The 27,906-nt window shown below is 38.9% G+C and overlaps 1 protein-coding gene across 1 annotated transcript; it reads right to left on the bottom strand.

Annotated features, from left to right (window-relative positions):
- Positions 1-935: 935 nt before the first annotated feature.
- On the bottom strand, positions 936-26,917 carry LOC121518075 (plakophilin-1). The gene is made up of 15 exons (XM_041800273.1): positions 26,578-26,917; positions 22,855-22,973; positions 13,055-13,240; positions 12,757-12,935; positions 12,182-12,314; positions 11,705-11,912; positions 11,040-11,208; positions 9,760-9,877; positions 6,256-6,414; positions 5,990-6,166; positions 5,501-5,654; positions 5,212-5,398; positions 4,716-4,800; positions 4,001-4,104; positions 936-3,866 (listed from the first exon to the last, which is right to left on the bottom strand). Exons 1-14 carry the CDS (start codon positions 26,759-26,761, stop codon positions 4,030-4,032), a joined length of 2,133 nt encoding a protein of 710 aa, XP_041656207.1. The 5' UTR covers positions 26,762-26,917; the 3' UTR covers positions 936-3,866; positions 4,001-4,029.
- Between the last annotated feature and the right edge of the window lie 989 nt (positions 26,918-27,906).

Raw genomic sequence — 27,906 nt, forward strand, 5'->3', positions numbered from 1 at the left:
TGTGAGTAAACTCTTAATTCTGATCAGACAGGTAGATGCAAGAGTAAATACTGATTTAGTCATTGTTGTGGGTCTGAGTGCCAGTAATTACACTAGAAAAGGTTGAACTTGTTATGAAATTAAGATTCCATTCAATGATATGTCAACTTTTAAATGGTTGCCAGGTTTTACAAAACTTTATGAAAAGAAAACACTCATAGCCATAAACCTTTTGGTGTGGTCAAAGGGTGGAGTTGCTGCATGATTATTTTAGCAAGGGAAATGCAGATCTGCAATATCCTTAAATTACCTTAATCTAACCATGCACAGACTATTTATGGTTTCCATGCCAGATATAAGTCTCCCTCTGAAAACAAAGTGCGGCATGGGTGACTCTTTGTGCTTTGTGTTTTCATTTGCCTTTCATTATAAGTCAGGGAGGTCTGCAGCTAAAGTAATGAGATGGGACACATAGTATTCAAAAGCAGAACTCCCAAAAGGAAAAAAGCCCCTTCTATTGTCATTGAGAGAAAAGTGTCAGCTTCAGCATAATGCAAGATAAATGTAACATAGTCATGCAAGACTTTTTTTTAGTAAAAGTCAGACACTAGAAAAGGAACATTATTTTAACAACACAGAAGAGGATTCAGACTCATCTTTTCAGATTTTAGATCAGAGAGAAAACTCGCATAACATGCATCGGTGAGACCTCCACATGAGAAGAAGATAGTTTATGGTTGTCTGGTAGTCAGAGAACGGCATGCACACCACCGTAAATCTGCAGGAATGTGAACTTAATGACTTCAAGATATCAACAAGAAGATGAACACCAATGACTGCAGATTTAAACGACGACGATTATGACGATTATTTTGAAAACATCAAAACACAGTGAACTCATAGCAATTTTTCTTTAAAAAGTTGGCTGCTGAAGAAAAAAAACACCACCTACAATGTTGTCTTCAAATCTGTTATTTATTCTGTGACAGGAAAAGCTCCTAATTATACGCCACACACATTTTTCCAAAAATACATTCTAGGAAATACTGTCATCAATCTTCTGGAGGCAAATGAACCTCAGAATGACTACAAGTCTCAAGCAGGATAACAGTCCTCTGTGGTGTACTGTGGGAGCTGTGAGAAATCCCCTCTGATGCCAGACAGCTCCTCTCTTCACAAGACAACTTAAGTGATTTTAGACCTCTGGTCCTTAGAAACTGTCTGAGATCTTCTAAGATGTCAAACTTGTATGTGGTAAAGTGTTGTGATAAAGCAGAAACCCTGTAAAGAGACCTTAAAACCCTACAAGTAGAGCAGAAAAAAATGTAAATATCAAAGTTTTGAATGAAGAATCGTGTTTGTTATGAAATGAAAAAACTTAAACTATTCTGAATGTGCAGCTCCACAGGAGGCCACAGCCACTTCAATGGGCTCTCTTGTTTTACACTACATTTTTTCATTCATCAACAAACAAAACTGAGTCTGAATGTCAGTAACTTTCAGGGAAAGACCTTATAATAAAGCTAAAAAAAATTCTGTATATAAAGTTGTTATATGTTCTGAACTTTAGTCAAATACTTCTCTGTCTCCAATTCCTCAGTTTATGCAAGAAAACGAACATGAAATACAAACATATAAAACAAAAGTTTAAGTTTCCAAATGCAGTGTTATAACAAATCCACAGAAATAACCAGAGTTCTTAGCATACGGCACTTTTCAGGCAATAGCTTGATGTTTCCAGAAATACACTTCTTTCATTTCTTGTCATAAAAAGGATGAACAACTCTCATGGCTGTCATGTTAAATATGAGACTACTACCAGCTGTTTTTGGCAAAGCTCAGAACAGGATGTTGATGTAACACTTCAGTGTTTTATGCATACATCTGACCATATATACTTTATTAATAAGTATGCTTTTTTAAAGGAACCTGACATGATCCTATCCCACAAATTCACCTTATTGGATAGATATTTGTATCTCTCAAATGTATACTGATAACAAAACTTACTAGATATCTACATCTTGGGTAATTTGAGCTTATAAAGTCACCAGGAGGCCCGACATGTTTTGGTCTGCACTGGTAGCAGGGCATTATTTGGCCACAGTGCTCCTCGGACTCGGACTACGCAGTAACCGGCTGTTTCAGACTGGCAGCCTGTTTTGCTGCTTGCATTTGCTGCATGCGTCTGCTCCTTCATGCATTTTCATACCAGGCACAAGTTTACTGCGTGTTAGCTTTGTCTCCCTGCTGTCAGAGACCCGTCATTCTAAGTTTTACCTCATAAGCCTCCCTTAAAGTGACTCGATTCGGTATACAGTTGAACCGTGCTGGGAGCTTTCCAAAATAAAAGTATTATGAACAAAGGAAAGGAATTTCTTTAAAGAAACACTAAAGAGGGGCTTTTACTTTAAAAAGCATAAACTGGAAGTGTTTTCGAACTGTGTTTATCTTTACCTGTTACATATCGCACTGGTGTGGAGACAGAAAGCTTCACAAACAGAAGCTTAGGTTTGTAAAGGAACAGATTTCAGACATATTATGCAAATGTGGATGTACATATTTGCCACAAAAAGGTAAATATGGCTCTTTAATTATTATTTTCCTGTATATTTTGACTGCTGCTGTTAGTGGTGTGCAAAAAAATAGACAAGACCTAAAATTTCAAAATTCTACGAGCATGAGACCAGTGCATCAGTGCGTGAGATGCAGTCCTCAGGCTGCCAGTAGTCTGAAACGGCTAGTTAAGCCAAAGTACACCGGGGACCGCTGTGGCAAAGTGACATCACACAACCTTGGCAACCTCCTGGTGAGTTTATCAGTTCAAATTTATGCAAAATGCAGATATCTAGATAGTCTTCTTGCTCAAAATACATGTGGCAGATACAAAAATCTATCCAATAAAGTGAATGTCTGATCATGCTGGGTTCCTTTTAAAGAATGTTTGCAGGTTTTGTACCCTTCTGACAGAGCAAGGCTAGCTGTTCTCTCATATTCAAAGCCTTTATTTTTATCTAAGCTAGGGTACTCAGTAGATAGTTATAGCTTTAATTTGCTGCACATCCAGCTTTGGCAAGAAACCCAGAAGTGTTCTCATCAAACTATCGAACCATTCCTTTTACAGTTAAGGAACTTTTTAAAGCTGTTATTAACCAAACTTGGCTCTTTAACAAGAAATAAACAAAGAACACATTATCACAAAAATCTATAACTTTACAAATGCAGCAATTATATCATGTGAAACCTCATAAAGCCAAATTTGGTCTTTTTTTTGTTTGTTTTAAAAATCCTACATATACTATGTGCACATTTAAAATAATGTAAGCGTCAACAAAGCAAGGAAAGACACTTTAAAAAGGAAATATTTTTGTTGTTGTTATTGCAAACTATATTTATGCAGCATGGTCAAAAAGCAACAGTTTGTAAAATACACTGTGTTTTTCTTAGATTATCTGGTTATTAATTTCATATCTGGCTGATCAATTCCTCAAGGCTATAAAAGACATTTCAATCCAAGACTGACATTTTCCAACAGTGCCACTCATGAAGCAAACAATCATTGCACACCTTAAGTAACTTTCACTTCAGACGTCGTCTCTCCACATGTTTTGGACTGTCGTGCAGTAAGATCTGGTCTAAGCTCACACACTCTTTCACCTAAAACACTCACCCCCCTTTATTTACACAAACATAATTTCTCTCCAAATTAAATACATTAAACACAGCAGGGTTATTTCTGAAATAAGAAGCTTTCTCTCTAGTATGTATTACAAATGATCATCTCCTAATTGATAAGCTCTTTCAACAAGGTTATGTGAAGAATGTAATTTTACTCTCCTTGTTGCGAGGGTGTGTCCACAGCAGTGTCTAAACATGCTGGTTTCCATCTGAAGCACATAGACAAGCACACAGGGGAAAGAGGCACAGAGACAGAGAGAAAAAAAGATTTAGTCAAGTGAGACAAGTGGACTCAATTTTGGTTCTAAATAAGCCTTCACAACTGAAAAAAAGCAGCTCTTACCTCTCAGGAGCTGTGGTGCTGTCCAACACTCACTCGATGACTTGTGCAAACCTGTGCACTGCTGTGGTGTTGTCATTAACAAAAAGGGATTTGCCCAAACCCAGCTGTGAATCGAGCATTACAGAGAAAAAAAGTTAAGGGTGTCACACAAAAAAACAAACGTTATACAACACACCCTCACGCCAATTGTGAAAGGAAATGTACTGCGTCAGCAATTAAGAGAGGCTTCAGGCAAAAAGTGTCAGTTTGAAAACTGGAGTTGTCTCTCTCTTGCTGTGTCACTGTCACGTTGTTTAATATATGACATGAGTAAGGTCCTCTACTGTGAATACCACAAGCATGTTTCAAACCTGTACATACATTTAAAGAAAAATATTTCATTAACATTGTCTATCTACTTCACAGTCTATCGGCCTCTTTGTCCTCTCTTCTCTACCATGCATGTATCAGTCCTCCCATAATAGACAGTGAGCTGTGAAAACCAGTCCGCCTGGATTCCTCTGACTGTTTCTGTATTGAGTGAACTCTTGGGTGTGGCAAAAAAGAAGGGAAAGTGACTGAGTGAGCCAGAGGAGTAATAATAAACTAATTTCAGCTGGGCCCTCCCACTGCTTGTGTAAGGAACTGTCAGCATGTGTGATACACTGATACAACAGCACTGTGTTGTGTCTGCCTTCAAGAGGTAAATAGTAAGAAGTCGGTCTCTTGAGTTTACCTTTTTAACAGCTCCTTGCAAGCTCTTGTCGTTCCACATGCTGTAGAGCAGCAGGGAAGCTGCTTTGCTGCTTTTATCTAAAGACCTGAAACAGAAGGGCAAATGTAGATAAGACAGCAAAATAGGTGAGCCCTTAAAGGACAGGTGGAACAATGAAAGTAATATCACACACAATCAAGCAGAGATAGAGTTGAAATGGACCAAATGAATGCAATTTAAATCAAATCGCCGATCTCTGAGTAATCTACAGACCATTTGGCCAACATATAACATTGGGATTGCTCTGGTACATAGAAGTTGAACATGAGAGTTCAAACAGCATTTTATTTGAGAAAGGAGGTAATAATTTTCCTGCCATTTGAAAATAGCAGCTCATGAAACTCAAAGCTGTCTACAAAGCTAAAAGCATTTTCATTAAGATTAGATTTAGATAGCTAGAGTCGTATTTCAAACATAGAAGCAGCCAAAAATGTTTAAATGTTGGATAAACGCTTACCCATTCTCACTGAGATCTGCCAGTGATGTCACCAGCTCGCTGTTTATGACCTTCTTGCTGACCTCAGGGTCAGCCATCATCAAACTCCGTACTGTGTTACAAGCTGTTGCTACAGTGTCATCAGAGTTACCCATTTCTCGGGGACGAGAGGAGAGGAGGCTGGTGAGCTCAGGTAGAAGCTGCTTTGCTACAGAGGAGACACAGGAAACAATACATCACTTTTATGTGCACCGACGAGACATTTATGTGTCTGCAACACTACAACATCTCGTTTCAAGCTTTTCCATACCCATTGTAGTCTGCAAACTACTGGTGCGGGACATGTTCCCCAGCAGAGACATGGCTGTCTTCTGCAGGCTGCAGTTTGGAGACTTTAGCAGAGGGGCGAGGTGCATCAGAGCACCCAGCTTGTGAACCAGAATCTGACTCATGGCACTGGAGCCCTACAAGAGAAGCAAATCCAACAGAGAAAGAGGAAGGCATGTTATCTCCTGCTTAACTGTCCACATTAGCATTTCATTTCAATCCACCTGGCTTTGTGTTGGCCTCTCACTTTCTTTTGTTCTAGTTTATTCTGTCTTCTCTAATTACCACTGGAGAAACAACTCCACCCTTTCTCACAAAACAAGCCAGTTCTTCCTGTGAATTCTGCTTCTGAGTCATTATTCCTAAGAAGTCTGTGACTCTGCTCTTTTTATTCTTTCATAAAGAAATCTATGATAATCCTGAATATCCATGCACTCACGGTTGGACAAGTAGTTATCTTTTTTGTACTAACCAGTCCTTTGCTGGCAGTGAGATTTTGCAGGGCACCACAGCAAGCCTCCAGAGTGGCATCTTTCTGTGATGACCCCAGTAGAGACAGGTAGGTCTGCATGGCCTTTGGGTGGCACAACCACTTCACACCTGATGGGGCACTGCCATCAAGCATTCCCCGAGACATGTCGAAAGAAAACTGAGGGGAAATAACAAGAATGAGAGAATTACTGCAGGCTCATTATGGTTCGGCGAACAATAAGTGGAGTTGAGGAGGAGGAAGCTCACCTCCTTTTGAGCCTTGCTGCTCCTAGGGCTGAAACATCCGATTGTGGGGCTTTTCCTATCTTCAGAGGTCGCAAGCTGGAACTTGCTGAAGCACTGAGGAGACTCAGACTCCAGCTGGTAGGTCAAGTTGTGGAGGATGCATGCACAGTTTTCCACAGACTACAAGGGAGAAGAGAAGATAAGATTTAAAAATGTTGGCATCACTTTCTTCGATTGAAGATCTAAAGAGTTTCTGCTGGGAAAAAAGAACTTCTCATTTGCCTGAAACAGTATAGGATAAAGGCACTAGTTTATCGAACTGTTAGACATCTGGATCTCAAGGGAACATCTGTTTCTATTTAACCCAAACCAAATGAAAACAAAAAGCAAACATCACACAAAAATTGACTTTGCAAATAAAAAATCTCTGCAAAGGTGCCAGGCAGAGATTTAAACTGATGAGCAAAAATGTAGGAATGCACCATGAATGAAACAATAGTACATATTTATTCCCAGTACCTCCTGTTACAGTTTTAGATTCTTTAGATCTTAAAACATTACATTAAGATGTTGTCCGAGTCCTTGTTAAATTCAGCTGATCAAAAAGTGATTAATATTTAGATAGAGGCTAGGCTACATACTTTATACAATTTCATTGAAACAACTAAAGCTTCAATATGGTTTAAAGCCCAGAGGTTTTACTTTTATTTGAAAAAAAGAAACAGCTTCAAATGAATTCCTCTCTCACATACAATGACAACATATAACCAGATATAAACTGTACTGTGCTGCTGCATTAAACGGAGCCTGTGTAAACACCACACTGTCACTGACGTTCTTAAGCACGCACCCACACCCAGAACTTGCACAAACGAGTGGGTGTGTCAGCTGAATCCACACACATTATGAATGTAAGGCAGGCAATGATTGTGGATGTTTGAGTCAGCCTACCATATGTTCATTTAAATGAGGCAGTGTGTATGTTTACTATGCGTGTTCATTGATGTACTTAAAGTAGGCCTGTTAATAAAAATGCATTAACGCTCATGATTAATCTGGAAAGCTTAACACATTAAAAAAAAATTATAACACAATTTAATCATATGACCAAGTTTGACCATAACTTCCTCCTGTGGTCGTCCTGCCTGGATGTTTACGCCCCTGAGGTGAAAAGGTTAAAGGTGGGTCAAATGCAACCAGCAGTGATGAGTGAGGAGACAGACCCAGGTCTGCTTCACGGAAAATTTTGATTTAAAAAGCTGCCGAATGGAAGTCTGGATGAAACAAAAGTTCTATGTACATACTGTGGTGATGACTGCCACAGTCTTTACACCGAAGCACAACGAGTTTGAAGTACCACCTCCGGGCAAAACGCATCTTTTCTAATGTTAGCACAGACGCCAACAACAACATGGGATCAAGCCATAACACCAAGCTACATCAGCGCAGTCCAGCAGACCCAGATTTGTCCCCAAAACGATAACATAAAGTTAAAATAATGAAAATAAAGAATAATAAGAATGTTTAAAAATCTAAAAATTACTAAAATGAAAGAAATGCTGTGATTAATCATGATTAATCACAGTATAATGATGTGATTAACTTGATTAATTTTTTAATCACTTGACAGCACTAACTTAAAGACATGGGTGAAGTGAGCTGGAGTGAAACAAAGGACATGTGCAACAGGGATTACAAGTACTCTGGAACAGTGGTTCAGGACCAAAAGTGAGTCGAAGAGCCATTTCAAACAGGTCCTAAATGTCTTCCTTGCAAAAAACTTGATCAAAAAGTCTATGAGGTCTACAAATTTGATTCTGCTCTGTTTTTTTGTTCTGTACTATGATTTGTACTGTTAAGGTTCAAGCTACATTATTCAAAATACACTAAATAAATGTAAAACAGAAAATAAATCTGATATGGTTGAAAATATCAAAAATGAGGGTCCATTAATCCAAACAACAGCTGTTTTCTTATTCAGAAGATGATTAAACAAAACAGCACTGTTTCAAATACCATATAATGGTAGACATTAAAAAATGCTATTGAAGCCAATCGATTTACTTTAACGATATAGAATGTAGAATTTTTGCATTGAAACATCTATATTTATTTAAAAGTGGCTTTAAAAAATCCAATCAGTAAACTGAGATCTTGCAGTACCTCAAATATTTGCCCATGTTCGTCCTAAAAGACATGTCTTGTCATGGTGGTGGCCATAGGTTGCAAGTTTGATTGCCCAAACTCACCTCTGTAAATAGAGACCCCCCACACTCAGCCTTTCCATTGAGTTAAGACCAGCACTGCTCAGTGCTGCTCACCTCCGTGGACTCCTTTGTGCTGAAGGCAATCCCAGTATGCAGGTGTATTCTGGGACTGCTTTCAGGGTGAACCAGTAAGTGTCTTTTTAAAGTGCATTTCTCCTGCATTATGAGAAATTTATGAATGAGAACAAAATATTGGTTCATATTCTACGGCACTACTTTAACCTGTCCAGCTTTACTGTAATACCATAAAATAATGTTAACATATTTATGGTGGAAACTAGACTTTTAAAAGTGTAATGAGTGCTCGAGGACCTGGCTTCCGTCTGATATTGCACAATGCATTGTTTGGAAGAGGAGGAAAACAGTGAGCATTGGATTGTGGGTCATTTCTGCAAGCATATGTGCACCCTTGAACATGATCTATTCGAAAGACAGTACCCTAAAAAATATGAGGATTCTTGTTATTGGAACAGTCCTCTGATGACAGTCAATGACATAGTATTCTTTAAAAACGCCCATTTGAGGATTCTTCCTTGGCTTTGAGAAAAAGCACCGGTCCTTGTGCCCTGTGTCTCATGATCAGTTTTACTTCTTGGTGTTTTCCCTCTACTGTGATAGAGCAATTAGTTTCACCTGTGCTTGACTATCCTTGTCTCACCTGTGTCCAAAAGTGTATTTCGCCTGTGTGCTCCTGCCCGTCAGCTTCAGTTTGTTTTATGCCTCAGCTGCTCCCAGCAAAGTTCTCCTGTGTCTCTAGAGGTTTTTTCAAACAAGTTTTTTTTCTGTGTATTTACCCTTGTGGTTCTTCAGTTGATTTTTACTCATGCTTGGACTTTTGTAAAATTTGATGCTTTGTTTTCCTTTTTGATCCTTTGTTTGAATACATCTTTTAGTTTTTTTTGCATCTGCACTTGGGTCATACCTTTTGTCCTATATTTTTCCCAGTTTTGGCAATGGCCCGTTTTTTCTATTTACAGTCCAGGATCAATTAAGTCTTTTATCAAAGTTTTGTATTAAACCATTTCAGCAATGCCATGTGACTAAACAGCTTTCAAAACTGTTCAGTTGAAAGTTTCATTTTACACATAAAGGTGGTTGTAAGTGGGGAATGAAGGTGGTTTAAGATAATGTGTCAGTACAATGAACAACTAAAAAAAGAAAAAAAAGAATAAGGCAAAGTTCCAAAGACAATCTTTAGTCTATTGAAAAACTTTGGAGTCTGAGTTTAAGAGTCTTCAGATTTTAAGTTTTCTTTTACCTTGTCATCAGGGTTTTCCTCTGCCACACAGGACTGGACATAACTCATGAGGGAGTCGATGAGGCCGGGACAATCTCTCATTGCCTGTCTCCCCCTCTGCTGACCACAGCTCAGGTTCCTACACAAATTTCAATCAAACATTTAAATCAACACAAGGAACATTCAAGTTGACAACACAGTACCAGATAAAGAACACATACACTGCCTCTTAACATTTTACTAGGCTTTAAAGGAACCCTGCAGGAGTTTAAGCTCATCTAGTTGGATAGATATTTGTATCGCTCATATCTACAGTATATTGAACTAAAAAAAAAAAATTCCTAGATATCCTAAATTTGCATTTTGAGTAAATTTGAGCTAATAGTTCACTAGGAGGCCGCCATGTTTTGGTCTGTGCTGGTAGTGTGATGTCACTTAGCCACAGCACTCCTCGCCGTTGCTATGCAGTAACCGCTGTTTCAGACTGGCAGTATGTTTTACTGCTTGCAGCTGTTGCTGCCATAACAGCTTTCATACAAGCTATACAACAGGGTAAATGCAGCTCTGTATTTATCATTTTCCTGTCTAGTGTGACCGATAACCGCTCGTGTGTGAAAAAAATAAATGAGACCTAAAATCTTAAAATTCTCCACTCCTGAGACGTGCATTGTCTCTGAGATGCAGCCACAACACTGACTGCCAGTCTGAAACAACAGTTACTGCATCAGAACGGCGAGGAGTGCTGTGGCTAAGTGAGTCACAATGCCAGCGCCAACCAAAACATGGTGGCCTCCCGGTGAGTTTATAAACTCAAACTACTAAAAAGCAGATATATTAGTGAATGTTGTTTTAATTCAATATACATATGAGAGATACAAATATCTATCCAACAAGATGAACTTGTCTGATCATGCACTTTTGATAAAGTGCAGGTGCCCAGAGGCCTGATAAGACAGTATTAATTAGCTGCAGTTGTGCATCTTTAGATGAGGTTATCACCGTCTGAGCTAAAAGCCATTTTGTGACTCTAAAAACAAAGTGTGCAGGTTATTGTCTAATCTCAGCTTTTCAGAAATGATTGTAAATGCATTAAAAGCACAGAAGCTCTGTTCATTATTAAAAGTTCAAAGGCGTGCACATCCCAAAGGGTTAAGTACTGGGTGCTAAACCAAGAAAAATCCCAGGCAAAACAGAAAAATAAGTCCTCACATCAGGAGCTGCTCCGAGTTTATTTAATGAAGATTATCACCACATATGTGACGTTTTGGGCCTTTCATCAGAATCAATTTAAAAGGTCTCACCGCAGGCATCCTGTGGCGCTGTGAAAAACATCAGGGTGTATGTTGTTGTTTGTGCTGTTGTCTGACCAGCAGGTGAATGGCACCACCACATTCTCAGTGAGAGCGGGCAAAGCTGTCGCTATCAGTTCTCCCTTCAGCTCATCAGCAGAGGACAAGTTCCACAGCAGACCTACATGTTACAATAAAAGCATTAAAACATTTTGTGCTTTTCTAATTATAGTAAAAGTTTCTGAATCCATGTAAGGGGCTTTAAAAAACTGCAAGAGATAAAAAAACTCATAACCAAATCATAACCTTTTTGTAATATGAATTTATGCGACTTATGCAGGCTTTAATGGGTGGAAAAAGTAGGAGGACTTTAGTAGTTTAATCAATTGATGAACAGGTCAGTTTTTGTAGGAAGGGAGTATTTTGGGGTTGGTATTTATGACATCATCTAATAAGGACATGTACACTAGTTCCAATGTGAAAAATGGAAAAGTGCTAATTAAGCAACTTTTGGACTTCTGTACTGCTGACTTAATGTGTTACTTTGTTTTATGGTTTAGTTTTTCTCAGTGTGTTATATATTTCCAATAAAATTAGGGATTAAGTATAGGCTTTTTTATTTAAAGTCCTCTTTGTCATCTTTCTACCCAACACTCATCCCAATAGAAGTGTGGTACCAGTGATTTGTTTCTGGGTCTCAGTAGATTCTGTCTCCTTTAGCAGCTGCAAGGCCTTAGCAATGCCACTGCAGTGTTGAACCTCCAGCTTATTGTTGTGGTCTCTGAAAACCAGGTTCCTCAGAGCCCCTGCAGCAGCCTGGCTCACTCCAGGGTGCGGGCTCCGGAGCAAGGCCACCAGGGGAGGGATACCTTCAAGCTGGTAAACCTGTGACAGAGAAATGCAGAACGATACGTGTTCAAAATCTGAGAGTGCAAAGGCGTGGTAACTAACTGACTTCACTGAGAGAGCAGCCAAGTATGATGAAAGCTTTCTCCTCCCTCTCCCTCGAGGCAGGTTACACAAAGGTCTTCATCGAGCACCCCACTAATTCTATCAACCATACAAAAAGTAAACATTTACAACACTTCAGTGCATGTTTACCCCAGACTAACAGCACACTAAATAACAGCGTGTAATTGGGAAAGAGTTCTGACCTCCTGTTTGGCGCGCTCCTCCTTGTAGGTGGTGTGCTGGATGAAGGTCGCTCCACACTGTTGGTAATTTTCATCAGAGTGACTGAGGAACTCTACGGCCTCCTTCAGGGTCAGGTCTGACATGTTCACTGTGCTGTTTACACAGCAGTAAGAGGCACAGACATGGAGGAAACAACAGACACCAAAAAAGTCGATTATCACAAGCTCAAGAAAAAGTTCAAATTAAATTATATGAAGGAAATTGTTGTTGGGGCATTTAAACACTGTTTTGTCTAGGTATACCCATCCACTATTCCAGGAAAATACCTAAACATCAGGAAGATTAAGTTATAGAATAATCTCTGCTGGTAGCAAGAAGTTATCTCATAGAAATGAGTGCAGCCAAATCATCCAACAAAGTTTGATTATAAGGGAATACATTTCATGGAGAAATTTACCTTCATGTCAAGTTTGCAATTTGATCTGCATGTAAAATATGGAAAAAGAAATGACTATATATACTGTAAATGCCAATAAGGAGTGAATTCCTTAAATAGGTTTGTCATATGCCTTTGTTTCCTGAGAGATGAACTCACCCGGACACCTGCTCTTGCTTGATTGCTTTGATTGTTCCCATCCTGCCTTCGGTTTGATATTGGGAAGTGGGTGGTTGCACGATGCGTGTCTGGCTGTTGGTCAATAGAGTGCCATTTGGCATTGAGAGAGTGCTGTGTCTATTAACACGAGTCATCAGGGTTTGTTGGCCTTTGGCTCTCTAAAAAGAAAAGTATTTCACAATGCTTTTACAAAATGAAGAGTGAAGTAGAATTGATTTCCAACAGTGAATTCATAAGAAGGCTTATAAATGGCACAAAAATTTAAAAAAAAAATCACCATAACAGTGGGAGGAACGATGGAAAATGAAGGAGCCAAGGCAGGGTCACTGCGACTGGGTTTCAGTCCATTGGGACCCTTTGGCCAGTTGGCAGCATTGATCTGGTGTTCCCATATGCCGGAGTTGCTGACATTTCTTTGCCCCATGGATTTACTGGACAGAGTGCGACTCTTCTGAGTATAAAACTAAAAGAGAGAGAATGTATCACTCAGAGGGTTTACACACATGACATGCAGAATCCCAACAGCATAACATTCAGATTAGATTAACAAATATGAACATGGCAAATAAAAGAAATGAAGCTCTGCATTAGTTCATGCAGGACACGGTCATACCCCGTATGACGAGGGAGTTGCTGACTGAAGTCTACAACACCAATGGTTTCTGCTGAATATAGTATAATATGGCATTTTGAGGGCTGCTATAGAAATAAAGGCTTTGAGGAAAATTCCAGTGGACACCGTTCATGTGCAGAAACTTTGCTGCATGTGTTGAAAACACTTAAATACTGCTTTCTACAATCCTGTTATTGTGGGCCTTGATTTTGCAAAATTAACTTCTGAGATTTTTATATGTGGTCCGACACAAACGCCTCTGCATCCATCCTCGGTGACACAAGCTGGAACACTTTCTCATTCTTAACTGCTAGGGCTGCTCAAATCATTGGTTTAACATCGCTATTAGCCGATATCAGGCAAAAAATTTGTATTGACTTAAGGCTGGCTCAAACCACACAATCTTTTTAGTCATTAACGACAGCACCATGTCAGACTGTGAGACGAGACTCTAGCCCCATCTTTGCTGACAGCCTGAAAACACTACAAGTGTGATCCCGCCCACTCATTGTATGCTGATGTCACCAATGTCTTCACGACTGTGTGTGAGTTCACTGGTCGTGTGGGGGGTCAAAGTGAGTGAGTATTTTACTCTAACAAAAAAACAAAACAAAACAAGAAACAACTAGAAAAGCACTTGGAGAGCGCAGATCTCCACCATTAGCCCTATCTCCCAATACTGAAGAATCCTTTAAAAAATTCCCGAATCTGTCCCCATGTGCCCCCCACCATGGCATTTGCTGATTATTCCCTCCCCGGTAGGATGGAAACATGGTGAGGAAAAGCACTGGCTTCGCTACAGGTGGACTCGCATGGTGGAAGCATTGCCTGCTGGTGCCAACAGATGCACTGACAGTCTCACCCATGGTCTCACTGGATGACTGGAAGTCATGGCAGAGGGTGAATATTCCTCTATTCCTCCCAGCATTGTGAGTATTCTCGCTACAATTCGCTGTCTTTCTCTCTGCTCCGACTCGTGTGCTCGACCGGGCGTGCGTCTTTCAAACTCTATAAACTCCAAATTTTGAATAGAAACACAGCCAAAATGCTGCTGGGATTGAAGTTACTCATGTCCTCTCATCTCCTGGTGTAAAGTGGTAACAGCACAGACCTCCGCCATTAGCCCTATCTCCCAATAGTAAAGAATCCTTTAAAAAATTCCTGGATCCAGACGGTGATCCGGATCAAACCCAAAATCTAATCAATTCTTCCTTATGCCATTTCTGACATTTCCTGAAAATTTCATCATAATCCGTCCATAACTTTATGAGTTATGCTGCTAACAAACAAACTAACAAACTAACTAACAAACCCACACGATCATGTAACCTCCTTGGCGGAGGTAATTATGGACTCTTCCTGATGTATCAAGACGAGGACAGCTTAAGTATGAATATGATAAAATGTCAAGGAATCACTGTATGTACTCATAAATCCCTGGTGTAAAAGTGTAGGCTTGTTTAATGTCACTCTGGCAATTGATGATAAAAAAAATAAGAACAAATTCTCCCCTATTGGTAGGTGTCAAGATTCACGTCAATGACGTCAGGTCAGGGTGTCACACTAGAAGACAATGCAAGGAAAATTCTGACATGCTGGTCTTGCTGAATTGTGGTCATGGGGGTCTTGGACGCGTCACACTACAAGACCGTCATCTTCGAAACTCATAATTGGGCTCAACGTTTGACGAAGAGCTACACAATGCAGTCTGGCTGAATTCATGTAATCTGAGCCAGCCTTTACTGTATCTCTGTGTGGCATGCAGGCTGCTCTACTGCAGACACAAAAGCTCTGCAAAGAGTGGTTAAAACAGCAGAAAAGATCATTGGCCGCCCTCTCAGCTCCTCTCTGAAGGAGTCTGCCACCTCCCGCTACCACAGCAGAGCTAAGAACATAATCAGAGACTCCAAACACCCTGGCCACCACATTTTTGAACTGTTGCCTTCTGGCAGACACTGTAGGTCTGCAAAAACACCCTCTACAAAATTTAGGGACAGTTTCTTTCCCATGGCCATTTACACTCTAAACTCCAAAAGACAATAAGAGCCCTTAATCATGCCACTTCATTTTTACACATGCTGCAGTGTCTTGCACTTGACTTTATACAAAAAGTGTGCAATATTTAGTGTTTATTGTGCAATATCTTGTTTTTAACCTCTTTTTAGTTTTTTTTTAAATGTTTTTATTACCTATTATGTTGCATTCGTAATGTTGTTCTCTGCTGAGTTTACAGACAATAAAGATATTCTATTTAATTATATTGAGAAACATCGGCCATCTGCAAAAAATGTGGTATGAACACATTTCAGTAGCAGATGTTTATATGTTGAGTCCAATCAGTTTAATGCTGGCATTAAGTATATCTAATGGCTGGGTCATTGTAGAGGAGAGATTTATAATGAGAAGAAGACATGACCTGTTTTACAGACTCTGATCTGTTTTCATGGTCAATGATCAAAAAAAAATATTGGCAATGCTGGATTGTTCTACCAAAAGCAATAAAAAATGTCTGCATTGGTGTCAGCCACTGGCTAAATTAATATTTTAAATATCTGCATCTGCATCAGCCCTAATTTTTACAATCCATGCATCACTACTAACTGCACCATTTAGTTCCCTATGTGCCTCCTCTCTACCAATAATCCCCAGGAAGCTCTGCACCTCTGAGTCCATGGTACTGTGATAAAGGCAGTCCTGAAACTGCTCTCTCGAAATGCAGGGAAAGTTTAAACATGTCAGATTCTGTGTTTATGTTTCTGTGGCTGTCAAATGAGAAGTGATGATTCTTCCGACAGATGAACAATCAGCAGTGTTGTGTATATATCTCCACCCTTTAGGGCAATGGTTCCTAAACTTTTTTTCTCGGGCTCCCCCTCGATAGATGAAAACATTTTTGGGCTCTCAATGACATTGTTGAATCTGAGGTGACATCAATGAACTGTTCCTATTCTGCAGTGCTGAAGTCATCATCCCGTGTTGCTTAGCCTTGCTGCGCCACGGCAAGGCGCCCCCTATCATGACCTCGTTCACCCCTGGGGGAGGCCCCTTTGGGAACCACTGCTTTGGGGTCTGCTGGGTAAGATTGCCACCTCTAGAAGGGTCCTAAAAGTCGGACAATGTAGGGTCCTAAAAGTCGGACAATATAGGCCAGTTATTTTCAGACCCTTTTCAACTTTTGATCATTGAAATGCAAATAAATGCATACTGTGCAGTACAGATCTGAAATGAACTGCAGGGTGGAAATGATGATGTAATTTCTAGATCAACTGAAACACTGCTTTGTACCTCCTATATATATATGTATTTTTTCTCCATAGAGACACAAGATAATACTTGTAACCATCATGGTTGTAAGGGACTTATTCAAAATAACTGCATCACCTTCAGGCTTTCCTGTAGTAGCACTATAATTCAGGGAGAAAAGGAAAGTAGGTAACCTACTTTTCACAAGATCAGCTTTGAATGAAAATGCCTGAAAAAAACATGGCAGAGGAATTTGACCTGACTCACAGCCAGCAAACCTCTTCGGTTTCTCTAGTTTTTTGTTAAAGGCAACAAAGAGTACTAAACAATCCCACAAAACAAAGTAACTGTATATCTGTCATTAGACACCGGCTCCAGCAGTTGCCTTGAATGTCTGCTGGTGCAGCTGAGCAGTTTCACACAGAAGATCTTTGTGTGTGCAAATCAAAGACAGGATTAAACCCCTTCAAAATAATGATGTCTTTAACCCTAATCTCTCGTAATGAGGTTGTTTTTATATGTAACACATTATGTGTAATAAACTAATTTGGCTTTGATTGCTTATGCCTGTGTTTAGGTGTGCACAAAACCCACAACTCCAGCTTCACCACAGGGGAACCGAGATGCAAAACTTGTCACAACCTGAGCTAAATGACAGAACTTGTCTTATGAATTCTTCAACCATTAGTCATTCTCACAATCAAACACTGGTCTCCTATTGGCCTGTTTAAAAAATGACAGCAAGTATTACTGTTTTAGGGGAGGAATACAACCATCAGTTTTTAAGAAGTCCGACTGTAGAACAAGGGAGGTGTGCACCGCTCAGACAATGACAGGAAAACGTCCCCTTTCATGACTCCTTGATATAACAAACACTTCAGTTTTAAAAACCTCCAACTGGAACAGAGATGTTGATGTTTTGATTAACTGAACTACTAAGAAAGAGATTTTTATGGGGAGAAAATTGCATGTAAACAAACACAGCTCCAGAACGCCATGTTCCTATTTTCTGTTTCAAACTGAACTGGTTGCTCAGCTACCAGCCATGTGTCAGCAGTGCTATTTAGCTGCAAAGTATGATGGAGGAGAGATCTGTCAACAACACCTCAGATAAGGACTGACAGTGTATGTTTGCTCATAAAGAGCTACGTGTTTTTCTTTTTTGAGCACAGCCTGACCGAAACATGGGACCCTCCTTGGGTAACAGGGTTAACAGATGCAATGGATGCAGAGTCAGCCAAGGTTCAAGTTAAAGGGGACATATTTTACCCCTTTAAGACACGTTTATATTGGTCTCAAAGGTCCCCAAAACACACCTGTGAAGTTTGTTGCTGAAAAAAAACACTCAATTATTGTATTTTTGCATTTCTAAAAACCCTCTGTTCTAGCCCCGCGCAGAACAAGCTGTTTCTGTGTCTGTGTCTTTAAATGTTAATAAGCAGACCCTCCTGATTTTTGTTTTCCTAAAACAAAGAAACATCAAAAGCTATTTTTTCATTCACTACACCGGTGCAACGACACATGCTTCACTTTATTAGAGGTAATGCAAATTTAAATACATGAATTGTACCAGTCATAATGTCCCAAATGCAAATTTTCATGTATATGACACTGTCATTTATTGCTCCACTACTACTTGGCATGAGGCCCTCTGCTGTTTACAGGAAGCTTTGATGCTGTACAGGACATGCTGTGTGAATTAACTTATGATGTTTTGAAACTAAAATAAAAGCAACTTAACTTGCATACCATTACAACATCTTTTAGGGTGATGTAATTGAATCTGTGTTTTATAAAAACCTTGGGTTTTTCACTGATGATAATATGACTTTTAAGGCTGACTTTTTAAGTTTCATATTGAGCAACTTGTAAAGAAAATAAGGTTGCGTCTGTGCTTCTACTTCAGAAAAAGTTTTGGTTTTCTTTTGCTGCAAAGAAAAGACTTGTTGCTGCCACTTGTATGTCTCTGATTAGATTAAAGTGATGTTTTATTGAAGCATGTATCTTCCCAAGGCCTTCAATCTTTGCATACTGTATACCTCGGGCACTGAGGTTTCTAACAAATCTTATGTTCTTAATTCATCATTGCTTTCTGTATGATCAAGTCGGTTGGTCTTCATTGGCCGCTTGTAGACAAAATCATTGGCATATCCTCATTTATAAGGAAAGACTTTACCTACTTCCATCATACTTATGTGATTTTTTTTATGTGGAAGTTTTGGAAGCTATAGTCTTTGCTCTGCAACTCAGTCACAAAACTTGTTTTTGATATCTTTGCCCAAAGTCTGTTTTGAGATGGGTAAAAGGAGTTTTGGATATGATCCTCCTGCAGCCTGGAATCTTCTGAAGGAAAGTTTATGTCTTGGGGAGCTGGTCTTTTTAAATTGCTTTAAAAGTAGATTAAAAGGTGTTGAGGAAGATTCATCAGGTTGTAGATGTTCTGACTAATGACTTTCTGCTCTGTAGCACAGGAGTTGGTTGATTTGTGTTTGTAGGGTTGTTATATTTCATGCCAGTAATTCTGTTAAATATGCTGCTGCCTGGTTTGCCCAGGACACTCTTATAAATAAGATTCTTAATCTTTTCCTGGTTAAATACATTTACATATAGAGATAATGAAGAAACAGGAGAACAATAACAGAATTTGTGGTGACCCACTCTGCAAGATATCTATCGCCGGGTAGATTAAGTCTTCAGTTGTCTTTGGAGTTTAGATGAGGTGACCGTTGGTTCATCCAGGGTGTCACAAACAAAAATGCAGAATGAGTGACGGGGATGTACAAATACTGTCACAAGTAAAACAAAGAATGACTTAGTGACGGGATGTACGCATTTCATGACGTGATGATTATTGGCCACCATCAGCAGGAACACTTGTCAATTATCACACCCCTTTGACATGCCTCAGTTCACTGTTAGTAGGTTAAGTCAGGCCAACCCATAGCAAATTCATAATAACACAAATGCACACACCCATACTCTCAAAACCACAGTGATGAAGTCAACATTACTCCTCTGAGATATTTGGATTAGTCCTGCCTTACAAATGGGTTGGACTCAACCTGACTCTTGGAGGCAACGCAGGAAATGACATGACTTCCTGAAACTGAATGCATCCAATTTTCAAATAAGGAACTCACATCCAACTGTGACATCTAATAGAACGTCCTGAAAACTGGTGATAATACATGTGCAAGAACACATGGCCATGAGTCAGGGCTTTAACATGTTTAAAGCTGGGTCATTTTAAAGGTGATGAGACAAGTAGAAACATGAAACTCGCTGTAACAGCTGATCAGTTAATGTGGCAACAGAACTGCTTAGCCCACAAAACCATATGGCTACACCAGCTCAACCAGTATGAGTGTGGTGTGATGTTTCATAAAACAGCTTCACCAGTCATCTGGTTCAGAGAGGTTTCTCCTTAGGTGTTACCACTGAACCAGACCCTTTGATAGGCTCTCTGAGTACATGTACATCACCAAAATCCAAACCTCCCTGATGAAACAAATGACAAAATGCTGGAAGGGATTACTGAAATGTGTGGGAGTTATCAGGCATTTTAGGGAGGGTATTACTAAGAAACCACATGAACATTTTTGCATGTTTGGCTTATTAAGGAAAGATTACAAGGCTAATGACCTTTCCAATCCAGCTCTAGTTTTAATGTCCTCTAAGGCAGTGATTCTTGGGAACCACCGTTTCATCCTTCTGCTAACACTTTGAACCAGTGATAATTTTGTTGATCAAAACTATGACTAAAAACACAACTTGGCTACCTTTTTTCTTGAGAAAGACAAGATTAAGACTAGCTAAATATAGATCTTTGGTGACATAAATTTAACAGAAAGTACGTTTAGTTTTTTGCCAGAACATGACTTTAATGTAATCTAATTTTTATACATTAAAAATCGATGGTTTTTCTCTGCTGTGGGCATAACACAATGTATCTGTAGTTCTTCTGCCTCTCAGCAGTAGAAAGCAGGGTTAAAAATAAAAAACTAAAACTAAAATGTTTTTAAGTTCTCACCTAATAAACAAATAAATTAGGGGAAATGGGGATTGCCCCTGCCTAGCTCTTTGTGGTATGCTTATTTGACTTGACACTCCATTTGTTCTGACCCAGGCATATAGATATTGTAAATGGTATTTAACCTTAAGCTGAATTTCTTACCTATGCCAAGGCCATCCAAGATTTCAAACAAAACACGATCCTTGATCCTTAATAAGAAATCACGCCCCAAATTTCCCAAAAATTTCAACCAGTTTCAATGCAGTTTGAGCCTTCGATGGAACAAATCGTGATTGAAAATGAGCAAGGAAATCAGTAATATCAGTAGGCTAATAGCTGATATCAGTCAAACATCAGCCATCTGCAAATAATGTGGTATGAGCAGATGTTTATCTGTTTTTTCCAATCAATTTGATGCCTGCATGATCCAGTGCATCTTACAGTTGATACAAAGAAGAGTCTGTTAGACAAACCCTGATCTGCTTACATGATCAAAAACCAGAGAAAATGTTGGCAGAGTGGGAGTCTTACACCAACAGAGGTACCTAAAAACTATCAGTATCAGATATTGAATGCCTGTGTTGACTAGAGCTGAACCATTTATCAAAAAAAAAAATAATCTAATTGCATTTTTTTCTGATATTACAATTTAATATGTGATTATCTTTAGGTTTCTCCTCTTATTTATTATCTAACACACAAGGAAAAAACATTCTTTGTTATAATCAGCACAATACTGGATAATTTAAACTATGGATGAACAATTTTGAAATTCTATCAAACAGTGATTATTTTGGCTCATATTGCAGCTTTTAATATCAATTGCTATATTGAAAGGGAGGATAATTTTTATGTCATTCTTGTTTTGATAAAGAAAAACATACATGAAAACAAGAAAATTTGGATTTTCATAAACTATTCTGAAAAAAAGACACTTGAATATTTGTATAATGGTAGAGGAGAACATCTCTGTATTAAACTGGTATTTTGACACATTTCAGAATAAAGAAATATTGCAGAAGGCCATATTGCAATTAAACCTAATTTCTGATGAATTGCCCAGCTCGAGTATCAACTAAATTGTTATTTTTCCTAAACATCAGTATTGGCCTAAACTTTTACTGCATCCCTGGTTCATTTTGATGTTTTCCTAGAGATCTTCAGAAATTAACTCAATATCAAGGGAAAAACAGATTTGTTATCTCAAGATACTAAGATAAATAAGAGAACATTAGGACAACAACAAAAATATACTTGTTACTGTGGCAAACCAAAGGAATAAAAAATGCATGGATATATGTCTGCTTAGGGCTTCTGTACATCAGAGACTTTTTGCGTCGTATTTTTACCATGCATGTTACTGACCCTCTGAAAAAAGCTTTGCAACCCATTTCTGGGTACAGTCCCACCAGTTTAGAACCACTGCTTTCAGGTTACTTCCACAATTAAAGGAGGTTAGCTAGTTTATTCGGTGCCACAAGTTACACTATAGATGGTATACAAGTTTTATTGTCCATCAATAAGAAGGTTGATCACACAAATGGTCAGCTGAGCTTAGCAGAAAAAGGGAGGAACAGCAGACCTGGTTTGTCTGAGGGTAGTGAACTGCCCCTCTTCAGATGAATTTCACATTTTCTAAAGTTTCTACTCAATGCTTACTGCAATGCGAGTCACTGCACTTGGCCAAAAAAACTACTTGTCAATCATTTCAGCATTAGCCTACATTTCAATCACACAAATTAAACAAACAAGATAAAAGTATTTTGTGGTGAGTTAGAAAAAGTGCTGCAGTGCAGGATTTGTAACCTAAAGATGAAGCAAAGTTCATTTTTTTTCATGTAAAGCCTTAATAGTAAGCTGTTTACAACTGCAGTAATTTAGTTTTCATTAAATTGTTCCTTAATCCAGTGCAGTAATTAATAATATTCTTGTTGCTCATGTGATGAAGCAGTTTATGCTTTTTTAAGAAGCTTGGTATGGGTTACCTTGCAAAAGTAAGCTTGCCTAAAAAAAATGGCAGCATTTCCATGCAACAATTCCATCTTACTAAAGAGGAACAATGTCAAACTAGAAATGTCAGTTGAAAATTAAAAGATCAAAGCCTAAAGCATTACAGAGGAAGAGCAGTGATGGGATCTGTAACAAGGAGAACATTTTGAGCTGTGGTTGTCTGTGCCATGAGAGAAGGAGCGATCAGAGAAACACTTACTGATCTGTTGTAGCCCGCTGACATGGTGGAGAGGGAGCGGCTGACGTTGCCATTTACTTTGGATGGAGTAAACTTGAATGTTCCAAACTCGTATGTTGACACAGAGTGAGGGCTCGGGGCTGTGAAAGAGGAGATGTGTGAGAAATTACATAACAGACAAAAGGGATAGCGTAAGATGGGCTGTCAGACAGATTTAATCCAGTGATGACTTTTTCACCCTCAACATTTTACTGGTATCAGAATGACAAGGAAACATATCTGAACTACACCTGTTCATGAATTCTTTTGTGGTTAGAAGTAAACAGGATGTCCAGTGACTATAACCCAGCATTTTTAGGGCCAGAGATTTCCTCTGATAATTTGACAATTCCTGTGTCTAACTTACTATTGATAAACCAGGGTGGTATTTAATATTTTCACCAAAATGATATACACGGCATAATGATGGGACAGCATGTGCTCAGACTGTAAGGACTTGTATTTGTTTGGAAATTGGTGAGGTGTTCATTTCAGTTCCCAAGTCCTGCCCAGCCCTCCCTTTGACATCTCTCCATTAGTGCATGTCCATAGGATTCTGTGCATGAAATGAATAAAATATATATATTCCAAATAGACAAAGAAAGAGATACCGTAATTATTTTCAAAATGAATAAATAAATTAACATTTTACTGTATATCTAAGAGTTTATGAATTAATAAACTAATGCAGTTGAACATAAACCCATTATTGCAAAATCTGACAAACATATTTCATTCAGTATTATTATGATTAGAAATAATCAACACCTAGGCCTATATTAAAGAGTCGGAAACTGATTAACTACGTGCCCTGAAAGGGAAACCAGGTGTGCACCTAAAGGGAAAAAAAGTTTTACAGTAAGATGTATCATCTGTTTTCTTTTTCCCTTTGCAGACAGTTATCACTCATACTTAAGGAAGGCAGGACTTGTTTTTTGATCTTATGGTAAATCGGTGTCATGTTAAGTATTTCATTAATCACTATTAGTTGCTAAGGGACAGGTATTGCAAATTAACTCAAGCTACAAACGCTGTTGTCCCTATACAAATAAACATGAAATAAAATAAATAAATAAATAAGTTGCTTGAATTTAAAACAATACGTAAATCTTTGCGTCAGTCAGACAGACAGACATGACATCATGTCAGTCACAGTTATTTAGGTGAATCCAGCCCCTACCAGAGCCAGCATGCTCAGCAGCTTCTCCTAATCTTGTCTGATGATTCAAAGGCATTCCAAGTTCACAGACTTTACCATTACAGGATTATGGTTGTCAAAACAGAGACAAAATCAAAATGACACTGACGTGACGCCTTGATGTCTAACTTGGTTTGACCTGATACATGAATATTAACACTGGTTTGGCACAGTTATTGCCAACTTCCAACTTTCCTTTCAATCGTATGTTTAAAAACTGCAGAGCAATTTTGAAAACAGATATTTCAGTCTTTTTCCTTACAACATGTTTCTGGCTTTATATATTTAATACAGGAGCTCTTGAAAGAAACGATGAATTCTGCAAGAATCAAAACATTTTAACAGATCAGTTTGACAGAGAACAAAAAAGAATATTATTCTCTTCTCTTGGATAAATCTTGGTAAACAAAGCAGACTTGCTCTTTTTATTTCAATATATCTTTCTCTGAAATTTCTTAACCATTGATGCAGCACAGGTGAACAATAAATAACTTAACAATGACGTAGCTTATTTTCTTATTACAGCAGAGGGCCAGTTATTCAGGAGGATTCAAAGATCTCTTTGTGGTATGTTTTAAGAATCAGCTTTTGTGGTAGAAATCAGTGTAGATTTTAATGCATACATTGTTAGGAAGCCTTCATTATAGAACTTTTCATGTTTAAACCCTAATTCAGTGGTTCCCAACATTTTTCCACTGAGCCCCCTATATGGCTCATATCTAAGAAGAGCTAAGGACCCCCAGGACCCACGTGAAAAAAGTGACATATTGCTGTAAAAATATCAAAATCAATTTGATTTGGTTTTATCATTTGAAGCCACAACACAATTGTCCTTACCAAAATACCTTTGTATGAACTATTCCTGATTGTTTTGTCATGATTTTAGTTTGCATGATTGAATCTAATTTAACAACCTTTATACAATTTTGTGATTTAGTTTAATTGCCCTGAACAGAATTTATCTTTGAATTTCACTGACAAAAATCCACCTAAACCCTAATACTAGTGTGTATTTATGGGATTCAGAGAAACCTTATAAGCAAGGGATGAACATGACGCCCAATGACCTCAACCTCCGAAACCTACTCAAGCCATCCTTTGTTTGAAGCAGATCTCTCAATGCATTTTTGTGATCTCATGTTTATAAGACTAACCCTGAAAACATAGCGCCATTGGCCCTAGTTCTTGTAGAGTTTAACAACTCTGAAGTACATTTCTTTTCAAATGATTTTCAAGCTTTTTAAAATTGAGCAGTCAGGTAGTATTGGGGCCAAGCACAGCCCTAACTCTCTGGTTGCATTGTTATTATTTAGTTCTCATCAACTCTTATGCGACTGTGGACCTTAACCATGAGCAAAGTACTGGTACGCCTTCAAGTCTTCCTTTAACTTTCTGAAGATTAGCTGTCCTTTTGACTTGTGACTTCCTTACACAGATAAAACAGTCCATACCTCATTGTAAAAAGTGTATCTCGCATTATGACAAAGTTTTTAATTATAGTTGAGTATGCTTTAGCTTACCCCCCAACCCCCTGAGTAAATGTTTGCTTGTTTGGCTGACACCCAACAATACTGGCTTTATTTTTACTATTCCTGCAGAACAACAAACATCATGATGTAGGCCAATGTTAAAAAGGTCAGAGCAGCTCTTATCATGGCGCCACAAAGTTCACAATCACTTGAAGAGTTGAAAGTGTCAGTTAAACAGTATACCATCACTGATAGGGAAGCTTACTTTACATATTATCAACAAGTTCCTGTGATTCACTTTACTTTCTCCTTAGAAAAACCTGCAAGACATCTCAGCTTAACAGGAAGACAGAAAAACGTTACACAAGATAAAAACATTCTGTTACCCAATATTGAAGGATCTCCTTAATGCTTGCTGAAGCACTGCCAAATACTGGAGTTGTTTGGAAAGACTAAAATGCAAGTTTCAAAATTATGTTGGCTTATGAGAGCCCATCGGTTGCATTCCTAACTCTCTGGGAACACAAAAGGCTTTGGATGGGAGAGAAATGTTTTCCTGACTGTAATGTCTCTGGGAGTCCACAGTATTCACACAAACAAAACAGCCTCTGTCTTGTTCTGTAGCAGCCTGGGATCCCGTTTCACACCGTTGTTATGACTCCTTCACCTGCGGCAAAACTATTAGTGTGCTTTCACCGGTTAACATGACTGCTGTCACTCAACTTTTTCCCTCACTCTTCACAAAGAAACTCCCCTCAAAAACACAAAAAGGTTTGAACAACTCTTTAACATATGTATCATATTGGAAATGTCTCACGAGACTGTCTTAGAAACACTGTAAATTTAGGCTACCACTATAAACTAACTTAGGACAAAATGTGACGCATTTCCCCAGGTCGCCTGTCTAGGTTACTTGTGGGCTAACATGTCAGGATGCCTGAATGACCACATAAGTTTGCTCTTCGTGGATATAAAAGGCTACAACATAGTTTACACAGTTTTATAAACACTGAGAGGTTGTGTGTTAATTTTCCATACTTGTTGGTGAAGGAGACAGTGTGCTGTTCTTCCCTTGTTTCGACTTGCTCCTCTTGATAGTGTGCACCTGGTCCATCACGCGCTGTTGTCCCGAGCGCAGCCTGTTATCGGAGGGCAGCGCGAGCGACGTGTCATCCGCGCTACCGATGGTCATCGCCGACCGCAGCGGCTCGTAAGCCATCATCTTCCCTTCTCGGTGCCCTGTCCGTGAACGACTCGATTAAAACCAGTTTCCTCTCTGAAAAGAAGCTCTGGAGTGGGAGGAGTGTTGCTCGACTCAGCGCAACGAATTCAGCGAACGTGCCAAGTATGCGGACAGTCTGAGTGTTCCCAGAGCAGAAGGCGGTGAGCTCCACCCTCGGGACCGCGCCCCGACGAGGTGGGACCGGAGAGAGTTCACATGTAGGTGCTGAAGGAAGGGAGGGGCCGAGGCAGAGAAGCAGAGCCTACATTATCAGCAGAGTTTGTAATACCCATAACTGGGCTACCAGGAAGGAAATCATAGATGGTTAGAAAGACAAATATCCCAAGTCAAAAACCGGGAAGTGCTGTGCCATAGTAACATGTAGCATTGTCACTAAACACTGTTAGGACAAAAGATGTAATCATCTGATAAACTATTTAAAGTAGCATGAAATAGTGTGTAGGTTATTGTAGAGGACTAAACAGGCTAAGAGGAAAAGAATTAAAAGTGATGCTACTGGTCAGCTCTCCTCTAAATCTGTAAATCTTTCACGTGTTAATTAAAAATCTAAATGCCTACTGAATTATATTTAAAAGAGAAAACAAACCTTTATTAAAAAGGTTCTCATTTGGCTAATGGTATAAATTATTTTATGTAACTCTTACATAAAAAAAGAAAAAAAAAACAGCCTATGTAAAATTTTATCTTTAACAGTGACAGTGCTACCAGTTTAACTTTCACAAAGCCACATCATACTTGTAATGCAGGATGGTTACCTCAAAATCATAATTTTTCATAAAGGCTGCCCATAAGAGGGGATAAAGTGGCCCAGCTGCACTGAGACCCATAGAGGTCAACAAAAACATAGTCCATTGTAAAGCTAAGCTTTGGTAGCCATTTTTATCTCAACCCATTCTTATCAAAGCAACAAAAATACAAGTTCACTACTTTACTTCACCCTTTGTCAGACTCAACCATGTCATGACCTGCACGAAAGTCAGGGTGCCAGAAAAGAAAGGAGAGGAAGTGAATCAACTTTCGAGGGAATATTTAAACCAGGGCTACAAAGATCCATCAGTTTAACATTAGAAGTCACAGATATTGGCCCTGTTGTCAGACATCTGCCACCTGCAAATAAGGTGGTA

Source organism: Cheilinus undulatus, linkage group 11 (genome assembly GCF_018320785.1).
Source record: "Cheilinus undulatus linkage group 11, ASM1832078v1, whole genome shotgun sequence".
Lineage (NCBI taxonomy): Eukaryota > Metazoa > Chordata > Actinopteri > Labriformes > Labridae > Cheilinus > Cheilinus undulatus.